Source organism: Chiloscyllium plagiosum, chromosome 7 (assembly GCF_004010195.1).
Source record: "Chiloscyllium plagiosum isolate BGI_BamShark_2017 chromosome 7, ASM401019v2, whole genome shotgun sequence".
In the NCBI taxonomy this organism is placed as follows: Eukaryota; Metazoa; Chordata; class Chondrichthyes; order Orectolobiformes; family Hemiscylliidae; genus Chiloscyllium; species Chiloscyllium plagiosum.
The window spans coordinates 39313251-39336100 of record NC_057716.1 but is presented as its reverse complement, the minus strand read 5'-3'; the positions used below and the strand labels follow the sequence as shown (position 1 = coordinate 39336100).

The window sequence follows — 22850 nt, the reverse complement described above, 5'->3', positions numbered from 1 at the left end:
GGTTGTTATTTCACCAAGGACGTCAGACTGACAATCCCTGACACAAAGTTCGAGTGGGTAAGTGTCAGCTCCAGCTGCTTGTTCTAAGATGGGGCTGCACCTAGTCAGTAGTCCACAACATCTCAGGGCATGCTCCATTGACATAAACCACCTACATCCTTCCTTCAAAGGGCAGCTAGCCTTACCACATCCTCACGGCACATTGCAATGAAAGTTGCATTATAAGTGAGTTGGCAATCTGTTAACAGGCCATATTGCATGCAGGGTCAGGCAACCATTAGAACAGAATGCAAATCCAATTTTGTCGCTTGCTTTCTTAGTGCTCACTCACTGTGTGCGTTTATGAATGCTCACCATCTCTCTGCCATACTTGGGGTTTTTTGTGCATTGAAGCCTTATTCAGAACTTACAGTCTCTCAGTACTTCTTTCTTGCCTTCAAGCCATGCTTGCCAGAAATCAATCAAGGGGTGGACACATTACTGTACCACACTGGCAATAGCACACCTCCAGCATGTGAAAGCAGCTTACTTGGTTAACACAATGAACATGCTTCAACCAAAAGGTCAATCTCAAAGTCTCAGTGGACTAGGCCTCAGTGAGTTGGGGGGAAAGTTGTCAACTTTGAGCTCCCCCACAATCAGCCAAGGGAATGGTCTAATCTAAGTCGAAGAGCTTGGACATGTTCAGTTTGCCACTTGGGGTGGTTAGGGTCAGGAGATTGCCTATCCTCCTCAGTCTGCAACACACTCAGTTTTCCAAGTCTGTGGATTACTGGTAAGTCAGCCATCTGCATAGAGGTTAGTCAAGGATCTGGCCAGGAATCAGAATGAGTTGCTGTTCAAAGTCATTCGGGGGCTGAGGCATGGATAGCCCTGAGGATCTATTCACTTAAAGTTAAAGAGTACTATCACGAACTAGCTCAGTGGTGGGCAAGTCAGAGAAGTTAAATGTGGGAATTGGAGGAAGTATGCTGGGATGCAGAGTAGACAATACTTATTATGGAGCAATTCAACATACAAAACTGAAAGACGATCATGCATTGAAGGGACTATTGTCGAACAGGGATAACTGATGGTAAACAAAACATCCTGGTATGAACAAGGGAGCAGTGCATCACAATAGTTGGCATTACCAAGCTGTAGCCCAGTGGCATAATTTGAAGAGATGAAGATTTAAATGAAACAGTTGCATGGAAATGTGCAAAGCATAGAAATTATGTATTTGACAGTGAGTGCAAGGAATGAACAAACAAAGAGATTTGGGGATCACATAGTGAAAGAGGCTGAGCCCTTAACTTACTCTGCAAAGCAGTTTCCATCCTTGTTCAAAACGTAGAACTGAAAAACGGTTGCCACCACACCCAGAATGGCAGGAGTGAGGACAGTGTCCACTTATGAGCAGTGTCAACCTCTTCAAGAGGTAATTGCATTAATCAAGTATTTACATAATACAAGTTAAAGATATCTGTCTACACAGAATTCCGCATGTAAGATACATGCAGTGACCAACTATGTGGAATATAAACCCGGCCAAAAGTAATCTTAGTAATGTTATTGCTCATTACAGGTTGATCTTAGTCATATATGTGAAGGTGAAGTCATCCCGGTGACCTTACAAGTGGCACCAGTAAGTCACAATTCACAAAGACAATCCAAGGGGTCTTGTGCTGCAGTTGGGCACTGTAGTGCAGTCCTTATTTTTGATGGCATTGGAGCAGTTAACAATAAGACTCAAATAAAGAGTTTCTACATTGTTGACAATTTTCTTAGCAAAGGTTAAAGTTTTTTTCTCAAAGTTGGGAAATAATTTATGATTGCAAAACTTATTTCACCTTGTTTTTTTGATTCATTCATGGGATGACACCATCGCTGGCTAAACCAGCATTTATTGCCATGCTTAATTGCCAGAGGTCACACCTAGTTGCCCAGATGGCAGTTTAAGAGTCAAACACATTTCTGTGGGTCTGGACTCAAACGTTGTTCAGACCAGGGAAGGATGGCAGTTTCCTTCCCTAAAGGATGTTAGTAGTTTTCTTGACAATCAACAATGGATTCTTGGTCATCATTAGATTTTTAATTGTATCTTATTAAAGCAGAATTCAAATTCCACCATCTGCCATGGCAGGATTTGAACCAACGTCCCCAGAGTATTACTAGGTTTCTGGATTCATAGCAGAGTGATAATACCAGCAGGCGATCACCTCCTCTGTTTTTACAACTGCTCCTTCATTCTAGAAGAAAATTTAGGTCACACTCACAGGTTTCATTCACTAGGCCACACTGGCTCTCTTGTACTCAAAAATTACACAGTACTTTGCTTGTTTATTCAAAAATGAGAATGTGATTTCTTGGCTTTATATGACTGATTTCAACAAATCAAATTCTGAGATGATATTGTTCATTCTAAAGGTAAGAAAAGTTAAGCATGACTTGGAGCATTTCACATCTTGAATAGAGTCTGTGCCCAACAGTTAATTGGAGTACTGCTCGTAACAAGTCAGTCATCATTGATGCCAAATGAGTTACTGTAACCACAAAAGATAAAGGGCATGATGTAAGGCTACATGTGTCATATTGCAGACTCTTCAGAATATGCATCAAAAGGTTACTGACAAAGCTAGCTCATGAACTCAGACATAACAAAACTTGCAGAGCAAAAGCCAAATCTTAGAGAATCAAAAAACGAGGTAAACCAATCCAAATCAGTCTCCCATTCATTCCAGCAAATGCGAGGTAAGGTTGACAACAGATGTTTTACAAAGCACACAAATCTTTTGATGTGTTTAAAATTTACATAAGATAGTTGTATCAAACTTTAGAAATCCATCGACAAATTCCCGTCACAGTAAAAAAAAATCAAATTTTCACAATATTATTTTATAATACTATTTTTAAACCATTTTATTGAGCACTAGCATGCTGCAATGAAACCCCTACCTTGAGTTCCGCCACCTGTGAGGAAATGTGCCACATCAAGCTTTCACTTAAAAATTTCATTCCATATGGTCCCAGAAGTTCTGAAAGAGCCCTCATTTCTATGGGAAAATGAGTGTTGTTATCAGTCAGCATGCCATAGAACCAATAAATCTGTCATTAGATTGGCACATGCATTTTGTCAAAGATTGTCCACAATTTTGAAACAAGAAAGAAAATAGGGGAATACTTGTATATATATTTGAGGATCTGAAGTGTTGAAAATCTGTATACCTCTACTGTTACTGAATGCTGAAGAGCTAATAAAAGAGCAAATTGATGAGTTGAAAGATGGTGAACTCCATAAGGAGCATTTTTTTTTTAAAACTTCTGGGAAAATTAAAAATGTGATTTACAAATAAAACAATGGAAGGAGAGAATAGAAACAGAAATAAAACTATAGTAATGACTTACTGCAGATGATAATGCAATTATATTGGTGCTTGTGGAAATTAGCTGTCATACTTTACAACAGTGACTATACTTCAAAAGTCAATAAGTTAGCTCTCTGTTCTTATATGTTCCGTCACCATACTAGGTAACATCATCAGTGAGAGTCTCCAGTGAAGCGCTGGTGGTATGTCCTGCCTCTCTATTTATAGATCTTGGTTTCTTAAGGTGGGTGATGTTATTTCTGGTTCGTTTTTTCAAGGGGAGGTAGCACCCACTTCACATTCAATAACAAAACTTACAAACAAGTCAACAGAACACCTGTGGGATCACCAGTATCAGGGCTCATAGCAGAAGCAGTAAAGCACATACTTGAACAAGCTGCCCACTCATCTATCCAACCCAAATTTTGGTTCTGCTCGGTAGATGACACCTTTGTCATGACAAAACACAACAAATTTGAGGAAACATACACCATCAACAATATCCTGACAGGCATAAAATTCACAAAAGAGGAGGAGAATGACAACAGACCCCCATTCCTTGACAGTTGAATGCACAGTTAACGGAGAGCTTCATACCAGGGTTTACAGAAAAACAATAAACACAGACCAAATACTTAACTTCAGAAGCAATCATCCCAACACACACCAATGGAGCTGCATCAAGACATTATTTCAACGAGCTACACCACACTGCAGCGGCCAAGAACTACAAAAAGCAGAAGAAAAATATCTATACAATGTTTTCAAGAAAAACGGGTACCCAATAAACAATCCACCGATTCCTCAGAAACAAACCCAAACAAGCAGACAATGCAAAAACCCAAGTCACATTACCTTACATAAAAGACATATCAGAAATGACTTCCAGACTACTCAGACCCCTTGGCATCATGGTAATCCACAAACCTACCAACACACTTATAAGCGACTAATGAAACCAAGGAAACCAGGAAATTATAGACCAGATAGTCTGACTTCAGTGGTGGGAAAGATGCTGGAGTCTATTATAAAGGATGAAATTACGACACATCTGGATAGTAGTAACAGGATAGGTCAGAGTCAGCATGGATTTATGAAGGGGAAATCATGCTTGACTAATCTTCTGGAATTTTTTGAGGATGTAACTCTGAAGATGGATGAGGGAGATTCAGTACATGTAGTGTACCTGGACTTTCAGAAAGCTTTTGATAAAGTCCCACATAGGAGGTTAGTGAGCAAAATTAGGGCACATGGTATTGGGGGCAAAGTACTAAGTTGGATGGAAAGTTGGTTGGCTGACAGTAAGCAAAGACCAGTGATAAACAGCTCCATTTCGGAATGGCAGGCAGTAACCAGAGGGGTACCGCAGGGATCAGTGCTGGGACTGCAGCTTTTTACAATATATACTAATGATATTGAAGATGGTATCAGTAATAACATTAGCAAATTTGATGATACTAAGCTGGGTGGCAGGGTGAAATGTGAGGAGGATGTTAGGAGATTACAGGGTGACCTGGACAGGTTAGGTGAGTGGTCAGATGCATGGCAGATGCAGCTTGATGTGGATAAATGTATGGTTATCCACTTTGGCAGCAAGAACAGGAAGGCAGATTACTACCTAAATGGAATCAATTTAGGTAAAGGGGCAGTACAAAGAGATCTGGGTGTTCTTGTATACCAGTCAATGAAGGTAAGCATGCAGGTAGTGAAGGAGGTTAATAGCATGCTGGCCTTCATAACAAGAGGGATTAAGTATAGAAGCAAAGAGGTTCTTCTGCAGCTGTACAGGGCCCTGGTGAGACCACACCTGGAGTATTGTGTGCAGTTCTGGTCTCCAAATTTGAGGAAAGACATTCTGGCTATTGAGGGAGTGCAGAGTAGGTTCACGAGGTCAATTCCTGGAATGGCGGGACTACCTTACGCTGAAAGACTGGAGCGACTGGGCTTGTATACCCTTGAGTTTAGAAGACTGAGAGGGGATCTGATTGAGACATATAAGATTATTAAAGGAGTTACACTCTGGAGGCAGGAAACATGTTTACGCTGATGGGTGAGTGCCAAACCAGAGGAGACAGCTTAAAAATACGGGGTAGACCATTTAGGACAGAGATGAGGAGAAACTTCTTCACCCAGAGAGTCATGGCTTTGTGGAATGCTCTGCCCCAGAGGGCAGTGGAGGCCCAGTCTCTGGATTCATTTAAGAAAGAATTGGATAGAGCTCTCAAGGATAGTGGAATCAAGGGTTATGGAGATAAGGCAGGAACAGGATACTGATTAAGGATGATCAGCCATGATCATATTGAATGGTGGTTCAGGCTCGAAGGGCAGAATGCCCTACTCCTGCACCTATTGTCTAAAGGATCGATTAGATATTACTCACATCTTTTATAAGATACCATGCAAGAACTGTAAAAAAAACAACATCTTTGGACAAACTAGCAGGAAACTTGCCACCAGGATATATGAACTGGCCACCAAAAGACATGACCCACTATCACTAGTTTCCATACATACAGACAAAGAAGGACACCACTTTGACTGGGACAACACACACATCGTAGGACAGGCGAAACGAAGACACACAAGAATTCTTAGAGGCAGGGCATTCTAACCAGAACTCCATCAATAAACACATTGATTTAGATCCTATCTACCTCCCCTTGAAAAAAACCGGAAATGACATCACTCACCTGAGCTACAAATCTTTCCAAAAATCGCTAATACTTCAAAAGTATTTAAAATTGCTTCACAGCCAACAGTCTTGAAAAGGTATACATTAATGCAAGTACGCCATTCATTGACACATGGTCCAACAGATTATCAAGGAAGATAGAGAGTGGGGGGGAGGGGGGGGAGAAGGTGGGGAGGCACATGTGAGAATGTAAAATATTTCTGAAAATCAATTATTTAAAATCTTGTGCAATGTGCAGACTTCATGCAAAAATCTGACCTTTGAATCTGGAATGCAATTTCTACATAATGGCAAGTTGCCATGAGTTTCTAATCAAATTACTTAAATCAATAAGTTTACAAGCGAACCTCAGATACATAAATACTACCAGTAACACAAAGAAGAAAACTGGGATAATGAACAAATATGTTCATAAAATTTCCAAAGCCCACTTAAATGGAATAAAAGTAAACAAATATATAATCTAAGATTTTCTTGTGACTTTTGAAATTTTTCCTGAAGGAAATTTACTTAATTTTATAACTTTATAGTTAAATGTTAGAGTCATAGAGAGTCAGAGTCACGGAGCATGGCAACAATCCCTTTGGTCCAACTAGTCCACGTTGATCACATTCCTAAACTAAACTAGTCCCACCTGCCGGCATTTGGCCCATATCCCTCCAAACCTTTCCTATTCATATACTTTTCCAAATGTCTATTAAATGTTGTAACTGTATCTGCATCCACCGTTTCCTCTGGCAGTTCACTCCACACACGAACCACTATGCAAAAAAGGTTGCTCATGTCCTTTTTAAATCTCTATCTTCTCGCCTTAAAAATATGCCCCCTAGTTTTGAACTTACCCATACCCTAGGGAAAAGACTTTGGCTATTCATCTTATCTATGCCCCTCATGACTTTATAAGCCTCTATAAGGTTCCTCCTCAACCTCCTATGCTCCAGTGGACAAAGTCCCAGCCTATCCATTCTATTTTTATATTTCAAACCCTAAATCCCAGCAACATCCTGTTAAATCCTTTCTGAACTCTTCAGTTTAATAATATCCTTCCAACACAGGGCAATTGGAACTGCAGAGTACTCCAGAAGAGGCCTCACCAACATTCTGTTCAACCTCAACATGACATCCCAACTCCTACACTCAAAGGCAAGCATGCTAAATGCCTTCTAAATTACCCTGTCCACCTGTGAAGCAATTTCAAATAATTATGTACCTGAAGTCCTAGGTCTCTGTTTTACAACATTACCTAGGACCCTACCAGTAGTTGTGTAAATCCTGCCTTGTTTGCCTTATAAAAACACCTCACATTTATCCAAATTAAGCTCCATCTGCCACTCCTCAGCCCACTGATCCAATTGATCAAGATCTATTTGAAATCTTAGATAACCGTTCTCACTGTCCACTACAGCAATTTTGGTGAAATCAACAAACCATGCCTCCAAATCATTTATATAAATGACGAACAAAAATGGACCCAGTACTGATCCCTGTGGAACTCTGTTGGTCACAGGCCTCCAGTCTGCAAAACAAACTTCCACCAACTCCCCCTGTCTTGCCTGATCATATTTTTGATGCTGATCTAACAGTATGACAAATGTTGAAGTTCTCTTTAGTACACAGAGTTAATGTCGAAAAATGCTCCAAAGAGCTTCACAGATGTCAGAAAAACAATAGAACGAAATAAAACAAAGCAGCATTAGGGATGATCCAAACAATGATTTAAAAGGTGAGTTTTAAGGAGGGTCCTAAAAAAAGCAGTTAAGATATTTAGGGAGGGCATTACAATGTGTGCATCCACTAGTGTGGCAGAGGGAAAACAAGAGGCTAGAGTCAGAAAAATGGAAAGAGTGAATGAGAAGGGAGATTGTCAAGCAGGAGGAAAGTGACAGGGATTGAGGAAGCCATGAAAGAATTCAAATTAAAATTTAAAGCATTGGGATACCAGAATCAATACAGGAAATCAAAGGAATTCCAGTGAGATACAAGTATTTTACGCAAGCTGAAGATTACAGATTGATACAGAGCAGAAGATGAACCAGGAAAGCAGTGGAATAAGTGATTGAGAGTGACAAAGGCTCTCAGATGAAGGTTGCAGTAGCAAGTGGACTAAGATATGAACTGAATCAGACAAGGATCCAAAAGTGAAACTAAGTAATCAGGAAACAGAATTCCAACTGATTCAGTCCATTTCAGAAGCTACAAACAAGAACACAATTAGTAATAGTGGAGTAGATAAAAGGAAATGGTGTTCCTTTAAGACTGGAGTTTGACAATGCAGTGGTGGAGATGTTGATTGGGTGTCACCAACATGTACTTTGTAGCTGACTCATATCTAAAGCTGACATTACGATGTGACTACATATAATCAACAAAGAGAAGGGGAGTGGGAGAGAAGATGCTTGGGAAAATTGAGAAGATGATGCCCTGGGTAAAGCATTTGAAGATAATTCCATGAAACTGAACAACACTGAGGTCACAGGATGACAATTACCTTGTCAACTGTGATAAGACAGAGGAGAGATTGAGGAGCTCAAAAAGGAACATTACATCATAATTACAGAAAACAAGAGTCTTTCGTGCCTTCAATCTTTTGTTTATGTAGCAGTGGTCAAAACTGGACTGGAGCAAATTTTAATTATTTCCAAGAATGTAAGTATCACTAGCAAGGATCACATATGTTGCCCATTCCGAGATGCATTTGAAAAGATGGTGGCAAGCTGTAGCTCTGTATTTTGGTACACTCACAATGTTGCTTGGAAAATAGCTGTTGGAGTCTGACCAAACAACTGCAAAAGAATGATAGTCCAGTTCAAGGCCGGATGGAGCAGTGCTTGGAGGCGAACTTTCAACTGACTGGCTTCCCCAGTGAGTGGTCCACTTTCCTTTTTGGTGGTAGGAGGCAGGGTTTAGAAGCTGCTGTCCAAGGCACCTTAGTGAATCCCTGCAATGAATATTCTGGATGGGAAACACCCCTGCCACTCTGCTTCAGTGGGAAAGTATTGAATGTAAACGTAAAAAATAAGAACTGAGGTAGACCATTCAACAAAATCATGGGTGATCGGTTTGTATTTCAACTTCTACATTCCCATCTACCCTGATAACCTCCGATTTCCTTGCCTGGTAAGTATCTACTTACTGCTGCCTTCACCATTTTTAGATTTTAGATTTAGATTACAGTGTAGAAACAGGCCCTTTGGCCCAACAAGTCCACACTGACCCGCCGAAGCGAAACCCACCCATACCCCTACGTTTACCCCTTACCTAACACTACAGGCAATTTAGTATGGCCAATTCACCTGACCCTGCACATGTTTGGATGGTGGGAGGAAACCAGAGCACCCGGAGGAAACCCACGCAGACACGGGGAGAACGTGCAAACTCCACACAGTCAGTCGCCTGAGGCAGGAATTGAACCCGGGTCTCTGGCGCTGTGAGGCAGCAGTGCTAACCACTGTGCCACCGTGCCGCCCACTAAGCCAAGTTCCAAAACTGCACAATACTCAGGAATAAAGTTCTCATCTCGTCTAAGAGGGGTCCCAATTTTAGAACCGTGACCCCTATTTCAGGACTCACTTCCAAGAAGAAACATCCTTCCCATATCCACCTTATCAAAATCAGTCAGGATCTGATACAGCTCAATCAAGTCACCCCATATTCTTCTAAACTCCAATAGCAACAAGTTCAGCCTATTCTAATAGGACGGTTGGAAATTTAACCTGGTTGATGGGGTGCCAATTACTTAGGCTGCTTTGCCCTGGATATGCCAATTGGAAAAAAAATCCATCTCACCCCCAACCTGTACCTTATTGATGGTAGATAGGCTTTGTTGGGTCAGCTTCAATTTTGGAGATGACAAGTCAAATATTACAGAAGAGACCATGGCTGGAAATGAACATAAATTTGTAGAGGCAAAATAATTGTTAAACTTTTGAGATGGGTGACAATAGCAATTTTGTAAGTGACAAAATCTGAGAAAGAATCATTTACAATATCAGCTAGAATTTGTGCAAAAAAAAGCTGCACGTAAGTTTATTAGAAATAGGAAAAGGCAAGATTAGCTAACAAAGAAAGAGAAAGGAGACAACTGACAGACAGCTGACAGATTCAGGGATGAGGTAAGGCTCTTCAGGAGACAACAGAGGTTCCTGAAAGAATAGTCTCAAACATAGAGGCAAATCCATGAGCACAAACGACTATAGAGAGGAATTAGGTGATGATTGGCAGTAAAGAAACTGGCGGTTACCTTTGTTCTGGACGATGAGGGGAAGGGGGGAGTGCGCAATAGACAATGAATATTTTGAAGTAGAGACAAGAAAAATAAAGTGCGACAGTGGGGAAGAGGTTAAAAAGTTATTTCAGATCTCATTCAAAGTTGAACAGCTGTTACTTTAAAACGTGCAAACAATGAAAACTTATTTTTGGACGTGTCTTCTAGCACTAAATTACAGTTGAAACGAGACTTTAAAATCCACCCCAGCAATAACTGAAAAAAGTTGTAAAACATTTTAAAAACCATCCAAACGAAACTATGATTTTAAGGAACTGAACCGTTAAAATTTTAGTTTTGTATGTTAGCCAAAGGCTTATTTTATGGGATTTTTCTGTTTAATAATAATCTTTGCATACCAAAGAGCTATAACCACTTAACTTTATGACTCAGTTGAGACAGAAATATGCATTTAAAGGTTTTGCCCTGTTGATAATTTTTCATCAGTAGTCAGTCACTTTGGCCGTATGTCAAAGATGGTGTGAAAATAATTCTGGTTATACTGTTACTTCATGAATGTTATTTCCCCCAAGTATAAACATGGTGTTGGTTATGCCTGCACTGATTGCATGCAGCATTTTAATTCATGACTGGCAATGTAAATGTTGAGGAAACAGATACCATTTTAAAAAAAACCATCATTAGTACATGCCAGAGAACACTGGCAACCCTCAGCCATTCTGGAACAAAGTGTTTATGGACAAATCTTTTTCCAGTCAGTTGGATTGTTTATTTATGGGAGAGAATGCTTCATCCAATTGACTTGATTCCTACATTACAATATAGTTTAGAAAAAAAACACTTTCGCTGCAGAATAAGCTGAAGCAATTAGAATGAGTTAGGTAGTTGAGATGCACTCTAAGGGATTATGAAGGAAAGGAAAACAAGTAGAATTAAGTTAGAGTTGACGTCAGGCAACAATATGGGGCTGTACAGATTCTATGCAGCCTAAATTACATACTGCTTTTGCAATAAATAGTTGCTTAGAGAGGTGACTTTACAGAGCTTGTATTTTCTTATTTAATGAGACAACTGATAAACAGATACATTTGGAATATTCTGGACTTCTTTACCTCAAACATCCTGTCCCAGTTCCACGTCCAGAGAAATTACTTAGTCCTCATAAGCCACAGAATTTGTAAATGAAGCAAAAACATTATGGGAGTTTCCTGGAACACACTATATATTTTTACAAATATCTCGTCTAAAGCTTGATTTATATTTCTGTGCAAATGGAAATTCAACTTTGAAATCTTTGTAATCAGATGCTTCCAAGGCAAAGGCATATCAAAGTCTTTTGCTCAGTTAAGAACAGGTTTAACAATCCTAAAAACTGAGACAAGGAATAAACTCAAACAAGTCGGACAGAGAATTCATTGTGTGCCTGAAAGGTAAGCCTATATTTTGTGCCCCTGTATTAAACTCAAGAACATACAATTCCCGTAGAAATCAAGTTTTGTTTTGTCTCTCCTTTCAACAGCTGATCCATCTCACTGATATAAAAGTAATTCTGACTCCTGACTGTTATCTGACAGTCACTGATGGAAGTGTACTGGGTAGGTATTTAAAGGTAACATTTGGACAACTTTTTTTTTAAAGTACGTATCTTTGTCAAGTCTCTGGGATGTCTTGCAATCAAAAGAAATTCCTGGGAATTGCTGTGAGAAACAAGAGAAGAATCCTGGGTTTGTTGTTACTCCATTTTTCTTAGTTCTAAATGTTTTGGAGACAGGGTAGCAAAAACAGCTGTTTGGGTAAGGCAATTGGGAAGTCAGGGAACATTTATTGAAAACACCAAGAGTATGCCTAACTGCAGTCAGCAACCTTGTAATTATTGGCAATAAGCAGCAATGGAACCGTAGAATGTAAAAGGTTAACAGTCAGGAGAAGCTGGAAATGGAGAGATCTGAAAGAGTAGACAAAGAGTTAAAACTTAAACTCCTTTATTGAAAACATTTGAATTCACCAGTTGAAAATACATATGGTACTTTCACAGAGGCTTCTTGGCAGTATCTGTCTTATTTCCGCTATTAATAGCTGGAGACAGGAAAACAGTGAGGCAAAATAAGGTCACAGAGAAGTGGAGGCATGTAGTGGGTTAAACAAAACCACTTTGGAACAGATATGGTAAGGTTAAATGGTTTCTTCACAAAATGAAGAGATATTTGGAAGAAAGTGCTTCAACATATTTACCAGAAATGTCTGAATATTCCTCTGCGTTAAATGTCAGTTCACTCTCTGTCGGCAGGTTCACAAATGCCTTCATGGCTGGAAAGTATGCAATGTGTCCATTGCTGACTTGTCGCAAAAGAGTTTCTAGATACCTGTGAAGGTGTACAGCTGGATTAGGTGGTTTTGAAACATGGAATATATCAATAAATGCTCTTTACACACTTCAATACTTGCCAGTTGGTATATAAGCTAGTTATGGTAGGTTCACCATGACTATCTAAATGTTGTGTCTGCTGCAGAAGAACATTGTTAAAAACTCTGGTGATATCAATCTGCACGTAGTTTTCAATGGACTGAAGTACAGTCATGTAGGCTTTCACACTTGTCAGCAACTCAGAAGGCTTGGCGATCTCTTGTGTTGCTTGATTGTACATAGTCATTCCCACAATTGATCTGAAATTAAAACACAAGTGCAACCTTAAAAATAATAATTTATATCCAGAACTCAGACGCATTCTGCAACCAAAATAAGAACGATGATGTCTAAGTAAATGGCAACTGAACATTTTCACTACATTAGATATTTTAACAATATCACCACCAAATTAATCCTCTAAAACCATAATTTCAAAATGGATCCAGTACAATTTGCTAACCAAGTAATTTTTTCATTTTACATTTTTCCACTCCTCTTGAACAAAATCTCTCTGATGTATTTGGTGAGCCTATCAATGAGAAACTACTGAGATCAAACAAACTATGGACATGCCTGACAATTAAATTAAGGACCGTTAGCAAATGTATTAATGCAATAAATGTAATGAGAGAAATATTTCAGATGGAACTGTTCTTGAACTCAAGTGGGAATAATATATCCAATACAAGTCAAACTGATCCAGCAAAAACAATGAATGGTTTTTAAAAAATCGTAATAAGCCAAAAACCCTAACATTTGGCAGTCCATAAATTGTGTTAAGTTATTTTCGTTGACTGTAGCATCTTTAAGTTCAGACAACACATTAAATTTCAGTTGAGTTTTTTTTTGATGTTTTATGTATTAACCAATTAATACAAATCTATAATAAAACTGAAGACTGAATGGATACTGAAGCAGCTGTATATTCCTTTGTTAATATAATTGCAAATAAGATAGGTGGGAAAAGAAAAAATGTTTTAATCTTTAAAAATCATGTTAATATTCTTCCTTCTCTCAAGGCATTTTATTTTTGTTTGAGACATTTCTATACTGGACAGCTCAAGCAAATGATTGTCATGCTTGTCATCACTGATAGCAAACTAGATTAGGAAAGGGAACAATATGCCAGGCTCCATTCTTCCTGCCTTGAAGTTGCAGCAGAAATTCCTTAGATTAAAGAGGAAAAAAAAGCAAATGGTGAGGTCTTGTCAGTACTCCTCTTCCAAATCTTTCAGACTGGAGCCACTTAAATAACCTTTGCTCACTTGCTGACACTACCCGACTTCGCACAGATATAAAATAAATTTAGGGATTCTATGTAAAGACCAGGTGAAGTCATACAGTGTGGAAACAGGCATTCAGCCCAACAAGTCCACACTGACTCATCAGAGCATCTCACCCAGAATCATCCCCCTACCCTCTCCCTGTGACCCTGCATTTCCCACAGCTAATCCACCTAATTTACACATCCCTGAACACTATGGGCAATTTAGTATGACCAATCCACCTAGCCTGTACATCTTTGGATTCTGGGAGCAAACATGAGCACCCGGAGGAAACCCATGCAGATTCGGGGACTAAGTGCAAACTCCAAACAGACAGTTGCCAGAGGGTGGAATTGAACCCGGTCTTCAGTGCTGTGAGACAGCAGTGCTGACCACTGAGCCACCGTGCTTGCCCATGGTTGTATGGCTCGATCTTTATTGACTAAATTGGCTGAGCCATTTAGAAAAAGATCAAATGGTCCCTTTAAAAGTCAACACACCTTACGTTACTTCTTTCCCAAAACCAGGCTCCAAATATTCTATATTTTGAATAATGCTGTTATAAACAACTAGGGCTCAACTCTGATTCTACGCCTTTCCTGTAAGGGAAGGAACATCTGAGCTCATGTACACAAAATCAAGGAACCAGTGAAGATGGTGAAACTGGTGTTTTCCATTTCACGTAGACTCATTCTTCGCCATCTTGTCGTCAGTTTTATGAGCTGAATAGTTGCTAATTTCATATTTTTTCAATGACAAATTTAATGTTGGCCTTATAATTTAGTCAGATTCCTGAAGAAGGGCTTATGCCCGAAATGTCGATTCTCCAGTTCCCTGGATGCTGCCTGACCTGCTGCGCTTTTCCAGCAACACATTTTCAGCTCAGTTATAATTTAGTGATCCTAGAATACCACATACATATGCTGCATTTTTCTTTTACAAAATTGGGTAAACATCTTACTTAGTAAAGCGTATTTCCAAATGTGAAGTCAAATACTCGCGTGGTGTAAAAGTGTGCTCCCAGACGACTAAATTAGGAACATAATTGATGGAGAAACAAAGCTCAGAGAGAGCAGTGTGAAGCTTGTCCAAACTGAAAAACAAAAACAAACAAAAGATTTGGCTAATGCTTTCAAGAAAAAAATCCATAATTAGAAAAGTAATTTAAAAAATTGTTTTAACATTTCTCAAATGCCTCAAAACAGTTGAGTAATTGCTTTAAAACATGATCGTTATGTAAACAAACACACGTATGTAAAGCTAGAGTAACAGATTACTAATTAAATTGTCAGATTGCTTATCAAACAATTACCTTGATTTTAACCAATTAAGTATTCCTAAGTTGAAAGTCACTGTCTTCAGTTCCTACTACATATAGACCTACTGCCACTTTTCTCTTTCAGTCGTTCACTCACACCAGAAATTTGGTTCCAAAAGATAAGCTTTTGTCAACATAACTGATCCGCCATAAAGGATGTCTATTCTCACCAAACCAGACTGTCTTAATTCTGGAACTGCTGAACTTTCATTCATGCCTTCCTTGTCCAACGTGCTTCCCCTTCGCTCACATTATCCCAAAACTTTGGTGTGTGCATTCCTCTAATTCTGGTTGCTTGTGTACTCCCAATTTTAAGTGCTTCATTGTCAGTGGCTGTGTTTTCAACTGCCAAGGCTTTTCCAAATTCACTACCAAGACCTCTCTTTTCTTTTTTAAGATGATCCGTAAAACCAATTACTTTGCATAAGTCTTCATTTATTGATGACACCAGCAGCATACCAGAACTTGAACAGTCAGGGGGCAGAGGTGTCATCAACAAGGAGAAGATGCTGAGGAAGCTGAAAGGTCTGAAGGCGCATAAATCATCTAGCCCAAATGGATCACACTCCAGAGTCTTAATGAGATGTCTGAGGAGTTTGTGGCAGCATTGGTGATAATCTTTCAGCAATCACTAGAGTCAGGGAGGGTCCTGGAGGACTGGACAATGGTTAATGTAAAACCCCGCTTAAGAGGAGGAGGCAGAAGACGGGATTTTATCAGCTGGTTCGCATGCCCTCAGTCATTGGTAAGTTTACAGTGTTCATTATTAAGGATGAGATTGCAGAGTACTTGGAACTACATAAGATAGGGCAGAGTCAAGCACAGCCTGGTTAAGGGGCCAACATATCTGATAAATCTGTCAGAATGTTTTGAGGAGGTAATGACCAAGCAAGATAGTGTCACGGGCAAGGTACTAGCACAGGTAGAGGTTTGGCTGACAGGCAAAAGGCAGACAGTAAGGATAAAGTATTCTTTTTCAGGCCGACAGCTGGTGACTGGTGGTGTTCTACAGGGGTCAGTGTTGGGACAACAACTATTCATGTAATACATTAGAAATCTGGATGAAAGAACTGAGGGCATTGTTAAGTTTGCAGATGACGCAAAGACAAGTAGTGTTGAGAAGCCGGGGAGGCTGCAGAAGGACCTGGACTGGCTAGGAGATTGGCAAAGTAGTGCAGATGGAAGACAACGTGGGAAAATGTGAGGTTATATACTTTGAAATGAAGACTATTTTCCAAATGGGGAAAGGTTTTGGTAATTTGAAGCACAAAAGGACTTAAGCATAGTCATAAAGTAGCTATCTACAATGGATATAAATGCAGTTTAACTCAACTAATAGTCTCAGGATATCACTGAAACAAGTAGAAGACCGTTTAATACAAGAAATCAAACTTCAGTGTTTTTTTTCCCCCACAATTTCTGACTTCCAAACACTTCTTTTCTATTTAAACAATTAATCTGGAAAAAATTGACTAAAGAAAATTACAAAAAAGTGACACTTGAAGATTCCTCACTTGGTAACCAGTAGCCTGTTCTTTCTCATACTCTCCACTCCCGGTTTCTCCCTTTCAGGTTCCCCTTTCTTTCCAGTCTGTTTTTTGGACTTTTTATTCACTGCTTGACTGATAGTCTTGGCACAATGTTTTGGCAATAACTGCAGAACAGAAAAAACAAGCAAATGGAATCTTTAAAACAGCTTAAGAGATAAACATGCCAAAGCTAACACAATTGATATATGATTGAGGTGGGACTTCACATCAAGTATATTGATTTTCTGAAACTAGGGTCCTGAACTTAAAGAAAGCTAATTTTGATGGTACGAGGCATGCATTGGCTAGGATAAGCTGGCCAAGGTTACTTAAGAGGTTGACAGTGGAAAGACAATGATAGACATTTAAAAGATTATAGAGTCACAGAGATGTACAGCATGAAAACAGACCCTTCAGTCCAACTCGTCCATGCCAAACAGACATCCCAACCCCATCTAGTCCCACCTGCCCACACCTGGAACATATCCCTCCAAACCCTTCCTATTCACATACCCATCTGGATGCCTTTTAAATGTTGCAATTGTACCAGCCTCCACCACTTCCTCTGGCAGCTCATTCTGTAGACATACCACCCTCTGCTTGAAAATGTTGCCCCTCAGGACCCTAGTTTCAATCTTTCTCCTCTCATCCTAAACCTATTCCCTCTAGATCTGGACTCCCCCACCCCAGGGAAAAGACTTTGTCTATTTATCCTATTCATGCCCCTCATGATTTTGTAAACCCCCAAAAGTATGGATGAATTTCAACAATTGTACATCCCTATCTGGTGTAAGCATAAAACAGGGAAGGTGGCTCAACCATGGCTAACAAGCGAAATCAGGATTAGTGTTAAAAGTCATAACAGAAGACATTTAAATTTGTCAGAAAAAGCAGCAAACCTGAGGCTGGGAGAAAATTGAAATTCAGCAGAGGACCAAGGGTTTAATTCAGATGGCAAAAATACAAATGAAAGCAAGTTTGCATGAAAAGTAAAAAGTGACTGCAAAAGCTTCTATAGATATGTGAACACAAAAAGACTGGTGAAGGCAACTATAGGTCATAGAGACATACAGTTAGAATCAAGTGAATTTGTAACGAACAAAGATATGGTGGACTAGTTGAACAAATACTTTGGATCTGTCTTCATTAAGCAGGACATAAATAACATTCAGGAAATGCTAAAAGACAGAGCGTCAAACATGAAGGAGAAACTGAAGAAAATCCTTATTAGTCAGGAAATGGTCTTGGGGAAATTGATGGGATTAAAACACTAAGTCCTCAGGATCTGTTGTTGTGCATCCCAGAGAACTTAAGGAATTGTCCCTAAAAATAATGGATGCATTGATCAATTTCCAGCATTCTGTAATCTCTGGAAGAGTTCCAATGGACTGGAGTGTACCTAATGTAACTCCACTCTTTAAAAAAGGAGGGAGAGAAAATGGGGAATTATTGGAAGGTTAGCCTGATGTGAGTGGTGGGGAAAATGGGGGAGTCAATTATTAAAGATGTAATTACTGAGAATTTGGAAAGCAGTGACAGAATCATCTTAGTTGGCATGGATTCACAAAAGGAAAATCATGCTTGATAAATCTTCTGCAATTTTTTTTTAAGGATGTGACCAGTATAACGTACAAGGGTGCATTAGTAGATGATGTGTGTCTAGACTTTTAAAAGGCTTCTGACAAGGTTCCACACAAGAGATTAGGAAGGAAAGTTAGAGCTCATGGTATCGGAAGTAATGTATTGACATGAACAGAGAACTGGTTGGCAGACTGGAAGCAGAGAGTTGGAATAAATGGGTTCTTTTCAGAGTGGCAGGCAGTAACAAGTGGGGTGTTGCAGTATTCAGTGTTGGGACCTCAGCTGTTCACAATATACTTTAATGATTTGGGTGAAGAAATGATTTGAAGAAATTGAGTGCATATCTTCAAATTTGCAAATGACACTAAGTTGGGTGGCAGCGCGTGAAATGAGAAGAATGCTAAGAGGTTGCAGGGTTACTTGGACAGACTGGCCGAGTGGGAAAATATAATATAATGTAGATAAATGTGAGATTATCCATTTTGGTTGCAAAAACAGGAAGGCAGATTAGTACCTGAATGGTAGCTGTTTAAGAAAAGGTAACATGCAACAAGACCTGGGTGTCATGGTGGAACAGTCACTGAAGACTGTCAAGAATGTGTAGCAGGCAGAGAGGAATGCTGGCCTTCAGTGCGAGAGAATTGGAGTATCAGAGTAAGGATGCCTTGCTGCAATTATACAGAGCCTTTTTGAGGCCACACCTTGAATAGTGTGCACAGTTTTGGTCTCCTAGTCTGAGGAAGTACATTGTTGCTATTGAGGGAGCCCAATGGTTTACCAGACTGATTCCCAGGATGGCAGAACTAACATGAGTCAAGATTGGATTGACTAGGCTGATACTCGTTGGAATTTGGAAGATTGAGTGGGGATCACTTAGAAGCATATAAAATCCTGATGGGACTGAACAGACTAGATGAGGGAAGAATGTTCCGATTGTTGGGGAAGTCCAGAACTAGGTGTCATAGTCTAAGAATAAGGGGTAAGCCACTCAAGATGGCGAAGAGATGACGAAGAATTTTTTCACTGAGTTGTGGACCTGTGAAATTCTCTCCCACAGGAAGCTGTTGGGGCCAGTTCATTAGATCTATTTAAGAGGGAACTGGACATGGCTCTTGTGGCTCAAGGGATCAAGGGGTATGGAGACAAAGCAGGAATGGGATATTGAAATTACATGATCAGCCATGATCATATGGAATGGTGGTGCATGCTTGAAGAATGGCCTACACCTACAACTATTTTCTACGTTTTGATGTTTCATATATTTTCCAAAAAAAAGTTAATTGAATTATTGGTCAAAACTTTTTATTGTGTTGAATCAAATATATGTAAAGCATTCAATTTTTTGTTGGACAATTAGGAAAAAACTGCTAAATAATTTCAAGCAGCAAAACATTAGATCTATTTTTCAAGAGACAATTCCATTTTTTTTTTCTCTTGACAAACAACTTACAAGTTTGTGTTTTCCATGTTAATTATAAATGCCAAGCAAGTGACAGTTTTCAACATTTTCCTGAAAACAAAATTTCTTTTGGATGCTCTAATGTTGTAATCCAAATTATTGCCCACATATCATGGATAACCAACTTTCTAGATCAACAGTAACTGTATAGCATCTGTACTCTTGTCCTTTACTGATATTATATTTAAGTTAGATTTTGAATTTTTCTTTCCAGGAAGAGTGTGGTGGCTAAAATGGAGAACCCCAAAAATGATTTATACTCTCCATCAGAAATATCAATTCTGCACCAGATGTACCTTACCACATATCTGAACAATTTATCGACAGATATTGGGGTTTTTAGCCAATGAAAGCCTGGGAGAGTAAGAATAATGTAAGAAAATCAGAAATGCTTTCATTATTTTTGCTACAAGAAACAAAACAATTTTTAAAAAAATTATCTTGAAAATGCATCTACAAAAGGAACAGGTTTTTTTCTTTGATTAATTGCCTAAAGTTCTTATGCTTAAGCTTTTTGTTATTTTGTGTATTGCCTGAATGTGCAAATTTCATGTTATGAAAAAAGCATTCCTGAAAGATATTTCCTTTACATTTTATATTGGTGCTGAGACATGCAGACTCTTAAATACCCTAATAAAACCAAACTACTCGTATATTGTACAAATAACTAAGTATCAATAAGCATTCATAATTTTCTCCATACCATTTTCAGTTGTTCCAAATTATTTCCCTTTCCTTCATCCATAGCATGTACAGCTCATCAATCTTATTTTGGTAGACAGCATGAGACTTAATCAATTCTTGCCTCGCATAACTCTCAGCATTCATCACAGTTTTGGAGGTAGCATATTGGCATGGACAGAGAATTCACTCATGAGCAGGAAATAGCGAGTGTGGGATAAGGAGTTGTTTTTTAGGTTGGTGACCTCTGACAGTGGGGTTCCTTGGGGATCAGTACTGGACTGTAACTGTTTACAATATATATATGAATGACAGGAGGAAGGAAGTGAATATATTGTAGCCAAATTTACTGACAACTCTGAAATAGGTGGGAAGGCAAAATGTGAGAGGGATACAAACAGCTTGAGAGATATTGATAGGTTAAGTGGGAAAAATGATGGCAAACAGAGTATAATGCGGAAAAGTAAAAAGTTGCTCATTTTGGAAGTGAGGACAAAAGAACTGCGTTGTTTAAGTGAAGAAAGCTGCTGAAACCTGTAACACAAAGGGGCTTGGGGGTACTTGTGCATGAAATCTAGCACATAGATGCAACAGGTAATCAGGAAAGCTAATGGAATGTTGGTCCTTATTTCAAGGGCACTGGAGTACAAGAGTAGGGAAGTCTTACTGCAACCTTACAAAGGTGCTGGTAAGACTATGACTAAAATACTCGAGCAGTTTTGGTCCCTTTATTGAAGAAAATATATAGTTTTATTGAAGGCAGTTCACAGAAGGTTCACTCGGATGATCCCTACTTGGAGGGATCATCTTTGAGACAAGATTAAACAGGTTGGGACTCTACTCACCGATGTTTCGAAGAATGAGAGAATATCTCATTGAAATATATAGGATTCTTAAGGAGCTTGACAGGGTAAATACTGTGAGCATGTTTCCCCTCATGGGAGAGTCTAGGACTACAGCATAGCTTCAGAATAAAGGAGTGCCAATTTGAGACCAAGACTAGGAGGAATTTCTTCTTTCAGAGGGTTGTGAGTCTTCCTAACTCCTTGCCACAGACAGCTGAAGGGGCAGAGTTCCCGTGTATACTATTTATGGCTGAGACAGATTCTTGATCAATAGGGGAATTAAGGGTTATGGGGAAAGGGCAGGAAAGTGGACATGAGGAATGTCAGTTCAGCCATGACACTATTGAATGATGGAACAGGTTCGAAGGTCATTACACCGACCATACCAGAAGAGAGCAGATGATGAGGAAGGCAGAGAGGAGACAGGTGCAAGAGACACCGGGGGAAGTACCTGTCAGGAACAAGTTGAATCTTTTGGAAACAGTAGAGACAGATGAGACTGTCAGTCCGCGAGGTGGCCAGGTCTGTCAATCAAAAGTTGGCGTGGAGGCAGAGCAGAAGAGTCGGTCATCGCAAGGAGTGGTGGTAATAGGGGACTCCATAGTGAGGAAATGACCAGGGTTTTTGTGGCAGCAGGCGGGACTTAAGGATGGTGTGTTGCCTTCCTGGTGCCAGGGTTAAAGACATCACAGACAGAGTGCAGGACATCCTCAAGAACGAAGGTGAAGAGCCAGATGTGGTGGTACATGTCAGCACAAATGATGTTGGGAAGCAGAGAAAAAACATACTACAGCGGGACTTCGGAGAACTATGAAGAAGGCTGAAAAGCAGGACGTCCAAGGTGGTTATCTCCGGTTTGCTTCCAGTTCCTCAGGCTGGTGAGGCCAGAAACAGGGAGATAATGGACTTGAACGTGTGGCTGGGGAACTGGTGCAGGAAGCAAGGATTTAAATTCTTGGATCACTGGGGCATGTTTTGTGGTAAGCATAAATTATATAAGGGAGATGGTTTGCACCTTAATAGGTTAGGGACCAGCATTTTGGCAAGCAGGTTTGCTACTGCGACACAGCTATGTTTAAACTAAGTAGGGGGGGGAGGGGACAAACTGGATGTTTAAGAAGGAAATTGAAGGGAAAGATAGAACAAGGGAAGTCAAGAAAGACAACTGCATCAATGAGGCAGAAAACTCAAAAAGGGGTCATGCTGTAAGGTTGAGTGAAATAGGAGTTGATGGGAAGGGTGAGGGCAGTAACAAATTAAAAATACTATACATGAATGCACGAAGCATTAGAAATAAGATGGATGAACTTGAGGCTCTTTTGGAAATTGGCAGATACGATATTGTGGGGATAACTGAGACGTGGCTTCAAGTGGACAGGACCTGGGAAATGAATATTCAAGGCTACACGTGCTATCGTAAGGACAGACTGACGGGCAGAGGGGGTAGGGTGGCCATGTTGGTAAGGGATGATATTCAGTCCCTTGCGCGGGGGGACCTAGA

At 39.7% G+C, this 22850-nt stretch overlaps 1 protein-coding gene across 5 annotated transcripts in view; it reads right to left on the bottom strand.

Annotated features, from left to right (window-relative positions):
- Nucleotides 1-22850, bottom strand: part of nckap1 (NCK-associated protein 1) — a 214952-nt gene that overhangs the window by 50156 nt on the left and 141946 nt on the right. For all 5 annotated transcript variants that reach the window (XM_043693453.1, XM_043693454.1, XM_043693456.1 and 2 more), the window contains 5 exons: nt 16769-16908; nt 14898-15029; nt 12710-12928; nt 12497-12627; nt 2938-3035 (listed from right to left, as the gene is read on the bottom strand). In XM_043693453.1, the coding sequence (XP_043549388.1) occupies nt 2938-3035; nt 12497-12627; nt 12710-12928; nt 14898-15029; nt 16769-16908 (720 nt within the window). The remainder of the gene's footprint in view (nt 1-2937; nt 3036-12496; nt 12628-12709; nt 12929-14897; nt 15030-16768; nt 16909-22850) is intronic.